The following is a 15,402-nucleotide window of genomic DNA, read 5'->3' on the forward strand; positions in this document are numbered from 1 at the left end:
GGAACTCTTATTCTACTTGCTGTCCCTATAGGTTCATCAATCCTGGGTTTCATATACTGGAAAACAGAAACACATATATAACAAAATTCAAGAGGGTCCCGCAATGGCAAAATACATTTGAGATGAACCTCAATGTGAACAACAACCCCGCCCCCCCCAACCCCAGAGAAATGGTTAAAAATGAGATCAGGCTCAATATACATCAGAGAGGGGGATCAACTGACAAGCATGTGACCATTCAAGTCAGATTTATCATTTTGATATCCTATAATCATCTCTCCAATGCACCCTGTTTGGTACCCAGTTTCTTCCCATCCCTCTATTACAGATAGAGGGAAATCACTGAGGATTGTTTCCTATGTAGACACCACAAATGCATCTTGGGCTCCCACTGTCATCCATAGTTTTCTGCAAACCAGAATCTCACAATTTAGACTGATACTATTCCCTTCTTTTACTTCAGATTATATGATTTACAATCCTTCGGTGACTGATGTTGGTGTCCTTCTTCCATTTGGACTTAGTTGACATCTCATTTAGATGGCTGCTCATTTGGAAACAAGCCTTTGAGACCCCAGATGCAATTTTATCTGATAGCTGGGCACCATCTAATTTCTTCATAATACTTTGCTATAGCATCCATATCATCTGTGTTCCCTTTCTGAGGGTTAGAATCGAACAGGGCCATGATGTAAGAACTAATTGTTCTTAAATTGGAGCTCTTCTTCTTCTTTTTAAAAAATATGCCTTTGACTCCCTTTACAGACCTCCTTGTTAATTTGTGATAGAGAATCTTATCAATCATCTCCCTGGGGCATAAAGATCTTCCATTAATATTGCCATTGACTAGACATTTACTATTTATTTTTAAACACTGTTGAGAGAGGGATATTGGGCCACTGTAGACTAACCCATATCGCAATACCTGAATTATTCACATTGTACAGAAGAAATTCTTTCATAGCTGTATGCTAGTTACACAAACAGTGGGAGTTGGCTGTGAGGGAAAATTTACAGTAATATTCACTGAAAATATCAGTCACAGGTTTGCTGAAATAATATAGATCTTAATGCAGATATATGACTTTGATGTAGTAAGTCAATGATTGTCCACCTACCAACAGTTCAATACTCTTGGTATAGCTGTCTTCTGTTTCTTCAAACACCAGGAATTTTCAGTCTTGAGGCCTCAGGTTACGAGAGTGTTTGAGATAGAGTCCAGTTCACCTATTGGAGTTTCCACATCAGATTTCTCTCGTGCAGCCTTTTGAGCGTGTTGTGCACCTTGAAGACCTAGGATTCAATGCCCAGTGTTCTATGGCACTTGACCTGGGTACCCAGGGTGTGCCCAGAAATTCAGGCCAATGTGGCTTATTTGGTGTATATGACCAGGGATACTCCCACTTAGGGTCCCTAAAAATATTTATAGTCCTTTTTTTTCCACTATGAGGTCAGTCCTCCTCCTTTTTCTACCAATAGTCATGCACTTGTGTTCCCTTTCCCCTGTCATGGCTTTCCCATCAGTATCTCTCATCCCTCTGATAGGGATGTTTATCTGGCATAACTTTGCATGGCAGCCACTCAGTAGCTAACATTTTCTCCCTCTTTCTTGGCAATTTGATCCCAGCTAATGTGAGGAGCCCTCCACCAAAGTGACTTCAGGACACATAACTAGAGAGAATGGTGTATGGTTCATTAGCACCCATCAGGCTCTCTACTAGGATGCCAGGCCAGCCTCGCCAGCAAACTGGATGCCCTGCATGCCTGAGCTTGTGCCTGTCTGTTGCTTATCCCCTACAGCAGAGGACTCATACAGTATTTTCCCTTTGTGATTGACTAACTTCACTCAGCATAACGTTTTCCAGATCCCTCCATGTCATGAGGAGTTTCATAACTGTTTTTTAAGGAAGTGTAGTATTCCATTGTGTGTATATATACCAGAGTTGCTATTGTGAACTGTGCTTCAATGAATGGGGTGGGGGCACGCAACACGTATGTTCATGATATTTCTTATTTCTTTGGATTATAGGCCCAAAATAATTTTATTGCTGGATTATATGGCATTTCTATTGCCATCCATTTTAGGAATCACCATATCACTTTCCACAGTGGATGTACATATTTACAAACTCAGTAGAAGTGTATAAGAGTTCTTATCTTTCTACATCCTCTCCAGCATTTGTTGTTCTCAATTTTTTTTAAAATTGGGTTTTGGTATGGCTGTTTGATGGTATCTCATGGTTGTTTTGACTTGCATTTCCCAGATGCTAGTGAATGAGAACATTTCCTCATGTGTTTATTAGCTATTCAGGTGTCATCCTTTGTGAATTGTCTATTTTGTTTTTTTGGTCACCTTATCAGAAGGCTATTTGGTTTTTTCCTGTTGTAGGCTTGTAGTATACTGTCGATTTTAGTAATTAGTCCTTTGTCCATTATATCATCACTAAATATCTTTTCCTAATCTGTGGGCTCCTGTTTTACTCTTTTATTGAAATCTTTCAATGTACACAAGTGTTCTATTTTAACCAGGTCCCATTCATCTATTTGTCTTCCGTGGTTTGGGCTTCTTTTTTAGATCTGGTAGCTCGTGTATGCCTTGTAGCAGGCATTTTTCTCCTTGATGATCCTGAGAGCTTTGGTTTTTACATTTAGGTCTTTGATCCTCCTTGAGTTTGTTTTTTATGCACAGGGTGAGATATGGTCTTGTTTCATTCTTCTGCAGATGGATATCCAGTTTTTCCATCACTATTTATTGAAGAGGGCATCCCCTTCCCATTTAATGCTTATTGGGCCTTTGTCAAAAATCAGTAGTCTGTTTGTGGATGTTTTTATTTCCAGGTTTTCTGTCCTGTTACATTGGTCTATGTATCTACCATTATACCAGTACCAGGATGTTTTGACAACTGTGACTGTGTAGTAGATTTTGAGGTCAGGTAATGCAAGACTACTTACTTTGTTCTTCTTTTTGAGGAATTATTTGTTTATATAGAGCTTCTTCCCCCTACATATGAAGTTGGGAATTAGGTTTTCCATTTCTTCCCCCTACATATGAAGTTGGAAATTACTTTTTCCATTTCTCTAAAGAATGATGAAGTTTGGATCAGGATTGCATTGAATTTGCAAATTGCTTTAAGTAGTATTGACATTTTTACGCTATTGAGTCTTCCTATCCATGAACATGGGCTATTCCTCCATTTGTGTAGATCCCTTTTGGTTTCTTAGAATAATGTTCTGAAGTTTTCTTCATACAGGTCTTTTGGTTTTGTTTTTGGTTAGGTTTATTCCTAGGTATTTTAGCTCTTGTAAATGGTATTATTTTATTGATGTCCTTTTCAGAATTCTCATCACTAGAATATAGGAGGCCACTTAATTTCTGCTGGTTAACTTTTGTATCCTGCTACTCTTCTAAACTCCTCAATTGTTTCCAACAATCCTATTGTGGATACATTAGGATGCTTTGTATATAAAGTCATATTGTCTCCAAATAGTGAAAGTTTCACGTCGAACTTTTTTAACCAGTTGTACTCCCTTGGTTTCTTGCTGTTGTCTTAAGGTTCTGGCTAGGATTACTAGTACGATGTTAAGAAAGAGTAGCGATAAGGAATATCCTAGTTGGATTCACTTATTCGGTGGAAATGTTTCCAGCTTTTCTCCATTGAGTGCAATGTTGGCTACTGGTTGTGCATATATGGTCTTTATTGTGTTGAGGATTTTACCTTCTATGCCTAGCTATTAAGACCTCTTTTTAAAAAAAAATCAAGAATGGGTGTTGGAAATTGTCTGATTCTTTTTCTGAATCAATTGATATGATCATACTGTTCTTATCCTTTTTCTTGTTTGTGTAGTGGATAACATTGTTTATTGAATGCTGAGCCATTCTTGCATCCCTGGTGTGAATCCCACTTGGTCATCATGTGTTATTTTTTTTATATGTTGTTGGCTTCTGTTGGCTAGGATTTTGTTGAGAATTTACATCCTTGCCATGAGGAATATTGGTCTGTTTTCTATCTTTGTAGGTTCTTTGCCTGGTTTTGGTATCTGGGTTATGCTGACTTAATCGAGTGAGTTTGGGAGTTTGGCTGTCCCTTTCTATATTTCGGTCGTTTGTGTAGCCTTGGTGCTAGCTCTTCCCTGAATACTTGGTAGAATTCTCTGGTGAATCCATCTGGTCCTGCGCTCTTTGGGGCTGGGAGTTTCGTGATGACCTTGTGTATTTCTTCATTTGTTCTGGGTCTGTTCACGTTCTTACTGTCCATATGCATTAATTTGGGAAGAGAATGTTTTTTAGGTATTTGTCCATGTCATCTAGATAATTTAATTTGTTAGTATACAGTCTTTCATAATACTGAGTTATATTCTTTTTATTTCAGATTTGTTTTGATGTCACCTGTTTCATCACTCATTCTAGTTATTATTGCCGGCTCTTTCTTTTCTTGTGTTAAGTTTGCTAGCAGTTTGCCAATCTTGGTGATCCTTTCAAGGAACCCACCTCTTGCTTTGCTGATTTTTCCCCATTGTTTTTGTTTTCCAGTTCATTTATTTCTGCTCTAATTTTTATGATTTCTTTCTTTTTACGGTTGGAGTGTTTATGCGGTTTACTCTGTTCTAATTGTTGGAGGTGTTGTATTAAGGTGTTGAACATGATTTTCTCCTCTTTTTTCATGTGTGTGCATTAATTGCTATAAATTAACCTCTGATAACTGTTTTTGCTGTGTCCCATAGGTTTTGGTATGTTGTTTTGTTTTTATGGATCCCATTGGGCTGCAATCTGCATGGTTGCATGATCAGCAGTTCAAAACCACCAGCAGCTCTACAAGAGAATGTCTGGGCTTTCTACTCCTGTAAACAGTTATAGTTTGGAAGCTCACAGGGTGTCACTATGAGTCAGCATTGACTTGACGGCAGTGAGTTTGAATTTTTTTTGTTTTAAATGGTCTTTAAGAGGTTGATTGGACTAACCACTCTCAGAATTTGAATGAAAAATTCTGATGTCTAAAGTGAAGAATTTTCAATTTTATAAGAGCTCCCCCCCTTAAGTGTGCACATTGTGTGACCATTGAAATGAATTCTTAAACCCAATAGAGAAATAGAGTGTCCTGGGAGGGATAGTTAGTGTCAGAATAAAGAAGGATAGAGGGTAGTGTGGTAGTTACATACTTTCATGTCAACTTGATAAATAAAAGTGAAGGGGTGGAGTCTAGCCTATCAATCAGGTCACAGCCTGATGGTGCCTCCCTGTGGGTGTGACATTCTCATAAGGTGGGTCCTGAAACAACTTGCAACCCCCTCACCCCACCTGCCTTCACCTTTGAGCTTGCTGACCATGATGGCTGCAAGATCCCTGGAAATGCATCCACTACCATTGGATTGACAAGACTTTGCTCCCACCAGCCTGTGATGTTCCTGTATTTTGCATCCTTGCACGTGACTGCGTGAAGGGACTTACGGACTAGTATTGGACTTATGGACTTGAGTTTGACAGAACTAGGATGTTCTCTTGATATACAATTACTTCTTGATATAAAGCTCTTTCTTACATATATATGAGTGACGCTGGATTTGTTTCTCTAGTCACCCTGGCCTAACACAAGTAGAAACTTGTCTGACCTCTGCCTTAAGGCAATTGGCATTGGATGGTATGGATTTGGATTCACCTTTGTGCAGCCCAAAGAGGTCACAGGTGGCTCTTAAGCCATTATGTCTTTTTGGAGAGTGAGGCATTTTTTTTTCTGCTTTACTACATTCACAATATTTTACTGCTATTATCTAAATGCATATGTATTATTTTCTCAGTTCTCATGGTTCTGTAATTAGATTATAGTAGTTTGAAATAGTGTTGCTGGATTACTGAATGGGCTCCAAGTAAGATTGCCTATACAAGGGAATGGAGAGGGTCAGTTACCTTCCCTTCTCTCTGCCATTGAGTTGATTCTGACTCTTAGTGATACTAGGACAGAGTAGAACAGCCCTAGTGGTTTTCGAGACTGTAAACATTTATGGAAGTAGATAACCTCATCTTTCTCCTGAGGAGCAGCGGGTGCTTTCCACCGGTTGATCTATTGATTATCAGCCTAACGTGTAACCCACTATACTACCGGAAAAAAACAGAAACTCAGTGCCATTGAGTCGATGCCATTTCATAGCAACGCCCTGTGGGTTTCTGAGACTGTAACTGTTTCCAAGAGTAGAAAGACCTATCTTCCCCCAGTGGAGTGGCTGGTGGTTTCCAACTGCCAACCGTGAGACCATTGCAGTTCGCACCCCAACAGATAACCATTACACCACCAGAGCTCCTTTTCCCCACTACTGCAGAGTAAATTGTACAGAGGTTATATCTCACTTCCTCTAACTACACCAAATTGAAGCAGTCCCTACCCTCCATCTTTCTGACCCCAACCATTTCTCCCACTGCACTGTACTTGTCTGCTGGGTTCAATTATCCGTTGCAATGACCACATACAATTCACAGATAATACTGATGATTATGAGAGTTTATTAGGGAAATTAATAGGTTACCACAAATCAGGAACAGTAAACAGTAAGAATACCCTCATTGATCCACAGCCAATACCTCTCCTCTGTCAGCAGCCAAATCTCTCTGGTCTTGAGCCTCCGAGCCACACTCTCATTTAGTTTCTGCTTCTGAGGGATAGGAACGCTCGTCATTTATACCTGGCTTCTTTGTTCTGTCCCATGATCTGCATGCTGCAGCCTTTGATACCTTCACCATTTCAGACAGAGATCTCCACCATATTCCACGGATGGCCCTTCTTTCTTGAAGGCCCTGGGATTTCTCTCTGTTCCTGCTTCCTAGGTGGTTATCCTTATAGCTAGGGGAGTGGCAACCAAAATTGACCAATCCCCTTTATTAGTGTGTCACATGGATAGTTGCCTGAATCCCATCCAATATTTGGTGGGAGTTACAGAGACATGGATAGGAGACCTATAGTAATACAGAAATTTCACTTTACCACAACTACTGATCTTTTCTATTTCTGTATTCTCTCATAGAATCTGGTGAGTATCTCTTCCCAGGCTTTTATGAACCTAATTCTTACCCCAAAGGTCAGTGAATCTGTTCTATCTGGTATCTTTCAGATGGTGGATTGCTGAAAAATAATCTTTGTATATAATTCTGGTGGCACAGTGATTAAAGCACTTAACCGCTAACTAAAAGGATGGTAGTTTGAATCCACCAGTCCTTTTATCGAAGAAAGATGTGGCAATCTGCATCCATAAAGATTTACTGCCCTGAAAACCCTGAAGGGGTGAGGAACCTTTTTCTGCCATGGTACATTTGGATATTTATAACATAATCTGCAGGCCATACTGGTCCAACAGTTAATGAGTTCACCCCTGAGGTGATGCTGGAAGTGCTTTTCTTAGCTGCTATTGAGGATTTCTCCGGCCTGTATGGGCTGCAGGCTGGGTGTGCATTGTCCTATAAAGTTGTTATTTGTTAAAATAGACTCAATGGCAGTGAAAAGAGACTATTATGATGCTTGAGAATATTTTGTGGGCTGTTAAGATTTGTGGTGAGGTTCTAATAGACCTGAGAAACTATTTGGGAGGATGATCTATTGAACTGAAAAATTTAAATTGTAAGAACACATATAACCACAGCTTCAGCACAGATGTGTATGGAGAAAATGATGCTCTTTCTGATTACTCAGAGTTATTACATGGCAAGGATAAAGAAGGTTCTTGAATTCTCAGTTGTCTTCTTTTTACCACCAGCAAAAATATTTATGGATAAATTGTTCGTATCTTTTCTAAAAGCTAATAGATGTGGATTGTTTTAAAAAATTTGTATTCTTTGGAAAATTGAGGTTGTGGGATTTATAGATGATTCAGAAGTGGGTATGTGTACATATGTATGCAAGATATAGTCATATTTAATTTAAAACATATACATGGAGATTAAAGTTTGCTTATTAAAGTTTGCTTTATGATAGCACAGGGAGTTAGAGGCAGAAAAAGAATTGATAAGTGATTTTTTAGTGTTAGCAGAAAAATGCCTGAATCAGTAAACTAACTTGCCAAATGGAGGCTGTTATACTGGAGAGATTTGCATTTTAGAGGTTGCAGTTGAGTGGGAGCTGAGGAAAGGACCTGAAGGGGTGGGAAAGAACCAACAGCATGCAGCAAATACGTAGAGGGAAGCCAAGAGAGAAAGTGTGCCAAGATCTGAAAGAGTCATCCCTTTCTAAAATATGTGTCTCTACTACTGTGTTAGGTTGAGGCACTGGTTTATGTCAGAAGTGCCTGTATGGGAAATAGCTCACTATAAATTTTCTCGTGAGATGACTGAACCACGAGTTTAGTCAGAATTACCGACTGCTGTTGAGTCAATTCTGACTCTTAGTGACTCTTACGTGATGGAGTAGAACTCCCCATAGGACTGCCCAGTCTGTGAATCTTTATGGGAGTGCACTGCCAAAACTGTCTCACAGAGTGACTGGTGGATTCAAATCCCTGGTTAATAGCCAAGTGCTTTACTGTTGTACCATCAGGAGTCTTTTGACTTAACCAGAAAACCTAAACAAACTCATTGTCCTTGATGTTTACTAGTATTTTATGGACTATATAAAGAAATTAAACCATAGATTATAATAAATCATTGCAAAGAATGGGAATTCCAGAACAGTTTAAGGTGCTTATGTGAAACTTCCATGTAGACCAAGAGGCAGTCCTTAAAACAGAACAAAGGGGCTATTTAATGGTCTAAAATCGGGAAAGGTGCATGTCAGGGTTGTATCCATTCCCCAGACTCATCCAATCCGTGTGCTTAACAAATAATTTGAGCAGCTAGACTGTGTGAAGACGCACATGTCACCAGGGTTGCAAGAAGATTCATTGACAACCTAGAATGAGGAAGGTTTGAAACACTGGTGATAATCAAAGCATACAGCCTTCAGGATGGATCACACTTAATATAACAACAACAACAGCAACAACAATCTTCACAACTGGACCAATCACCAGCATCAAGATAAACAGAAAATATGGAAATGGTCAAGGATTTTATTTTACTTGGATTAACAATCAGCACCCATGGAGGATCAAATGACATATTGCATTGAGCAAACCTGCCACAAAAGGCTTCTTTAAATTATCAAAAAGCAAAGATTTCAATCGTTCTTCATTTAAGTGCATAGCTGCATGAGGCAGACTATATCTCCAGTATCATCTTCCATTCCCACGAAGGCTTGGTTTTTGCTTTGTTAGCCTGCATTTTTCATTTCTGATTCCTGAGTCAGTCTCCTTGTTCACAGCCCACTCTATAGTAAAAAGTAATGCTTGTTACTACTAGTATACTACTACATATTAACCAGTTGATATTGAAGCTTCTATGAACTTTGATGGCGTCAGGTGTGTCAGCGCTGAATTGTGACCCATAGTGTTTTCAATGGTTGCTCTTTGAGAAGGAGATTGCCACACTTTTCCTCTAAGCTATAGTAAATGAATTCCTCATACCTACAATTTTTTTTTAGTTAGCAGCAGCCTAGCAAGTTAACTGTTTGTACCATACAGGAAGTCCACTAGGATGTAGTTGTTAGCTGCCATGAAGTTGGCCCCCAGCTTTCTGGGACTTCATGCACAAAAGGATCATATAATTGTGAACTATAGGGTTTCCATTGATTGTTTTTGGGGGATGTATAACACCAGATTTGTCTTTTTCATTTGTTTTGCTCTTGAATCACCTCTGAACCTGCTCAGCATCATAGCAATCAAAAGGCTCCAATGGCAGGCAGACAGTGGCTGCTCATGAGGTTTATCCATCATAAGTCAGATAGGCATGGAAGGCAATAATTCTACCACTGAACCTTGAGGAGAAATGTGTTAATTCATCAAAGAACAAATGATGTCGTCTAATAAAATCCTTTGCTATTTTAGACAGGTATTCTCACTGGAAAATTCCTGAGCTATTGGAAATATAGTTCAATTTATATTCCTCATTATTTTTTATTTTAATAAATCATTTTATTGGGGACTCTTGCAGCTCTGATAACAATCCATATATCAATTGTATCAAGCACATTTGTACATATGTTGCCATCATCATTTTCAAAACAATTTCTTTCTGTTTGAACCCTTGGTATCAGCTCCTCTTTTCCCCCTTCACACCCCACCCTCCTTCCCTCATGCACCCCTGATAAATTATAAATTATCATTTTCATATTTTACATCGCCCGCTCTCTCCCTTCACCCATGTTACTAGACTGGAGCATGTATACTGGTACAGATAAAAGCTCTCAACACACGGAATCCAGGAGAGATAAAGCCCTCAGGAACAGCAATGGGAGTAGCATTACTATGAGGGTAGAGGGAAGGTGGGAGAGAAGGGGGAGAAATAGGTAACTTACTACAATGACTGACATTTGTTTCTCATTACTAAAATGGTGACAATCATAACATCTATTTTTATAGGATTGTTTCCATGATTAAATGAGTTATTATAACTAGAGTAGACTAGTTTCTGGATTATCACAATCACTAATGTTAGCTTTTTTATCTTCAGTTCTAAATTCTTTTAAAATACATAGAACCTCAGTCAGAGCCAGATTCCATTTAAAGGGCATCATAAGTACACCAGGACGTTTCCCGCCCCCCACCCCCTTTTTGGTTTTCTTTTTTCTTTTTTAAATTGTGAGTTACTGTTGAGTCTCCGGGCTTGTCACCCCAGACACCTATGGGTGTGTTAAACACACCAACCTTTGGTAACTAATTGAGCACTAAATTGTTTGCACCACCTAGTAACTCCATTTACCCTGTAGAGTTTGCTAAGGCCTCTAATCCCCATTAGAAATTACTCAAGGGTTGAAACTAGAAAGAAAGTAAAGCAAGAGACTCTTCAGATTAGTAGGACTGAGCTCTAGAGAGCTTTCTTGGTTTACTCTTCACAGAAGCAGATCATCAGGCCTCTTCTCCACAGCACCGCAGGTTAAGTGTGGAATTCCAAGTCTTTAAAAGGCATGAAAATTCATCTGTACCACCTAGAGATTATTATTGTAGAATTTTCTATTTCTCCTTTCAAATTTGTATGTGTTTGCATCATTATATATTTTGGAACTCTGCCATCAGATGTTTATTGATACTTATCTCTTTAAAAAAAGATATTTTATCAGCTTTATTGACATATAATACACATGTCACAAAATTCAGTGGTTTAAATATGTTAAAATGAGTTGTGCAATCATCAATACAGTTTTAGAACATTTTCTTCATTCTTTTACCCATTATTATCAGCTCTCCATTATCCCCAACCCCAAAGAACTATTAATCTAGTTACTAACTTTATATGTATTACCTAACCTGGATTTCATATAAAATTCTTCTCTCTTCTGGATTAACTGATTATTTTACACTATATAACATTCTTTTTTTGTCATATAACACTGTTGTGGGGGATAAAAACTCTGAATTTAAATATGTTTTAAAGAGACTCCTTTTATTAAGTCTTAAACAGGGCAAAGACAAGACAAAGGTAAAACATCCAGATGAAGGAGACCAATGGCACGAGGTCATAAAGGTACCCCCAAATCTCATCCATGTGTCTTAATTACTATAAACAATAAAGTAAATCATCACAAAGTCCTTACTGGTAACAAATCAGTTCACCATTGTCACAGGTGGGATTATGGAAATGAGATGAGAATTGTGATTGGGTTGTATACACAATTAAAGATTAGGAAAATGTACAGGACTGGTTCTGGGCCTCTCCCCGTACTTGATGGTGAAGGGCATACTTCTATTAAGGGTATACCCAGACAAATCCCCTGAGACAAAATCTCCATCCCTGGGCTGACTAAAACCCAAACCCAACCCACTTCAGTTGTAGCATCGTGTATATGGGATTTCCAAGGTTGTAGGTCTTTATGGAGTAGACGGCCTCGTCTTTCTCCCAAGGAGTGCCTGGTGGTGTTTGAAATGACGGCCATGTTAGCAATTCCATCCTTATCAGACAGACCACCAGGAATGGGTTGGGGGATTGTGATATACTTTCAAAAACACCCTCCTGAGAGCTACCAAGTTAATAGCAAGAACTCAAATAGAATCTGAATTTAAGTTAAGAGTGAAAATGATATTAAAGCTTTTATTGTAACCACAGCCTTCAGCAAATCAAGTGCTTAGAATTTATACAATATCCTTAAAAGCTAGTCTATCTTCTATCACAGAGTCACACAGCCCACATTGGGCTACACTTTGTGTGGAATACTTATTCTCTCCCTTTGCTTTCACCTGTTTTTCTATTTTTTTTTAATTTAAAATGGGTCTCTTATAGACAACATATAGTTGATTACCTTTTATTCATTCTGTTCTACCATTCTTTGTTTTTTGACTAGAGAGTACAGTACACTTACATTAAACTAGCTATAAAGAAGGACTTACTTCTATCATTTTGCTGCTTGTTTTCCATGTAGATTATACCATTTTATTCCTTATTTTATTGAATGTTATCCTTTTTTTGGGGGTGTGGTGTTAGTTGATTTGTTTGTGGTGAATCATTTTGATCCCTTTGTATGATACAAAAGTTTGACCTTTTCCGTTGATTCCTGAAAGATAGCCTTTGGGATTACCAAACAATGGGAATACCTTTGTTATCTAAAACCTTCACTCAGCACTTGAGAATATGTACAAATGAAGGGGTTTGCAGAGTCCCTAACCAGTAACCTCAGAGAGTAAGCAGTGCATATTTCAATCTTGGGTATTTAATGAATTGATTAATCACGACTCTGGTGGCTTACATGTTGGACTCTAGTAACGAGATCAGCAGTTTGGAACTATCACCTCACACCCAGTAGGATGGCTATTGTAAAAACAAAAACAAAAATCCAAAAATAAACTCAAACCAGAAAATAAGAAGTGTAGGTAAAGAGGCAGAGGACTTGCAACACTGATGGGCTTTTTTTCCCCCCAACATTTTTTACTGGCACACAAATTACCTAGCATACAATTGAATATTTCAATTGTTCAATCATATCAAGGGGAATTGTACAATCAGCAACCCACCTTAAAGCATTCCCTGCCCCCACCCCAACTCCCTGGTTAAATCGCCTTTAAAATGAGTTGTGCAATCATGATCAGTTCTAGTGCTCCCTCCCCCTCCATCTTTCATTATTTATTCCTGAAATCCCCTTTCCCTCCTGTGTTAGTATGGGTAGACTAGAGAAACAAATTTATAGACATTCATATGTGTATAAGAAAGAGTTTTATATACAAGAGCAATTGAATATTGAGAAAACATTTCAGCCCAGTCCACATCAAGTCCATAACTTTGATATTAGCCCATATGTCTGTTACCAATCTAGAAATTCCTCTTCAGACTCATGAAACACATGCAATGATGCCAAATGCAGGAAGATCACACGTCAGTGGGTGTAAAATCTTGTGGATCCAGTGACAGCAGCAGCATCTCAGCTCTGGGATGGATCTCCACGTGGCTCCTTTACCTCTGGGTTGTAGGTGCATCAGTCTCGCTCCATCAGGCTCGTCATCAGTATTGTCTCACAGGGAGTGAGCCTGTGTCCTGTCTTCAGCAAGCTATTTATCTCCTCAGTGCCTCCAAATGAGGCCATCAAGCTGTGACCTGATTGACACACTAAACTCCATCCCTGCACTCTTAAGTCTTAAATTGACAACAGATTATGTAATGACCACACCTCCCTATCGACAATCCCTCACCCCTACATTCCCTATAAACCTTGTATCAGTTATTCTCATTATATCTCCACACCTCATGCCTCCTGTGCTTCACAGCTGGGAAACCCAACAGAAGACAATGAAAAACAAATCATACTAGGGTGGTAAGGATAAGATCATAATAGTATAAAGACTGAAGTACAAATAATAGATGAGAAGGAGAAACTCCTATGGACATTCAATAAACCAGGGAAGAAATTTCTGTTGTGGAACCTCTAAGAGATCCTTGCACCAAGAACAAATTCAGGTCGTGTCTATAGTGAGGCCAATTGGCCAAATATTGAGTTTGATCCAGCATAATCAAGATTACAATGGTCTCTGCCTGATAGTAAGCCTGTTTGGGACACTGGCCTTTAGCTAGCGTGGATCTGCCATCAGCTCAGTCGAACCAGATACTCTTCAGGTGAGTTTTGGGCTCCCACTGCCCTCCATAGCTTTCTACAAATTGAGATGATAATTTTAGCTATGATATTTGTTTCTTCACCATATTTGAATTTTGTAATTGGCATATTTGCATCACAGAAGCTGGTGTGCTTCTTCTGTGTGGACTTAGTTGACTCCTTGCTTAGGTGGCTGCTTGTTTGAAGACAAGCCTTAAGACCACAGGTACTATTCCTATTGATAGCTGGGCACCATCTACTTTCTTTGCCACACTTTGCTGCAGCACCCTTATCCTCAGTGACAGTAACGTGACGGAGTCTCGTGAGCTGGGCCATGATATAAGAACTACTTTTTGTGTGTGCTTCTTTTTAGTTTATTACACGGAGGAGTTACAATAGTCTAAGTCAAAAGTGGACCCCAAATGGTTACATCATACAAGCTGTGAGATTTTAAACTTGTGACAAAGAGGTGGGGATTTTTCTATTAATTGCAAGGAAAACCTCACTTAAGTTTCTGTGAGCCACAAGCACTGAAAACCCATGAACCTTCAGCTGGTTGTCCTTAGCTGGTCCAGTCTCTATAAGGAACTGGCATATGTTCTGGTGCTGTTCACCCTGGAGCCGAATCACTTCTCCATATTCTGAATGCTCAGTCATAGTACTATTGCAGGCAAATATCTTTCTAAATGCCTTCACTGGTTTCTTTTTGTTGTAATCATCAGCGATCCCTTGGACAGTGGTCAGGGTCTTCCTGCTGTTGCACTGTTGAATTCTTTTATGGATATAATCCTCTGTTCCCACAGGCATCAGGTCATCACCCTTACTTGCAACAGCAAAGGGGTCGATGGAGTGAAAGTTCTGGATAGTGAACATATGATATGATTCCTTTTCCTCGGTGGAAACGGCCCGTGGAAGGCAGTGGCAAGAGAAGGAAGGCAGGGGGCATGGAACATTGGGAAGCAAGGGGCTCAAGGGCTCGAGGAGGAAGCTGCTGAGTCCTCCACAGTGGCTCAGTGACTGGGAAAAACTAATTGTTCTTAAGTTGGAGCTAGAATTCAGTGTGAGACCAGAACTCATTCCTAGATGTATGATTTTTTTTCAAATAATTTTCTGTAACTTGGGAATTAATACATATGCTATATCATTCCATAGTTCAATCATGTCAAACATAATTGTACAATTGCTTCTGTAATCCATCTCCAAACATAATTTTTCTTCCTGGGTTTCTTGATGTCATATCATTCTTATCTTCCTCACCCATCTATATCTCCCCTCCCCACAAACCTTTGTTATATTTTCTTTCCCTATAGGCTCAATG

General features: G+C 39.2%; 1 protein-coding gene across 1 annotated transcript; it reads right to left on the reverse strand.

Moving 5' to 3' along the window:
- Positions 1 to 14,534: 14,534 nt before the first annotated feature.
- Positions 14,535 to 14,957, reverse strand: LOC105978299 (eukaryotic translation initiation factor 1-like). The gene has a single exon (XM_045291738.1). The coding sequence runs from the start codon at positions 14,955 to 14,957 to the stop codon at positions 14,535 to 14,537; it is 423 nt and encodes a 140-aa protein (XP_045147673.1).
- Positions 14,958 to 15,402: the final 445 nt, after the last annotated feature.

This window comes from Echinops telfairi, unplaced genomic scaffold (genome assembly GCF_000313985.2).
Source record: "Echinops telfairi isolate 266 unplaced genomic scaffold, ASM31398v2 ScPeMD7_443;HRSCAF=831, whole genome shotgun sequence".
Lineage (NCBI taxonomy): Eukaryota > Metazoa > Chordata > Mammalia > Afrosoricida > Tenrecidae > Echinops > Echinops telfairi.

Excerpts from the sequence above, each read along its gene's own strand:
- LOC105978299 (XM_045291738.1), bottom strand. The coding sequence starts at position 14,957 with ATGTTCACTATCCAGAACTTTCACTCCATCGACCCCTTTGCTGTTGCA.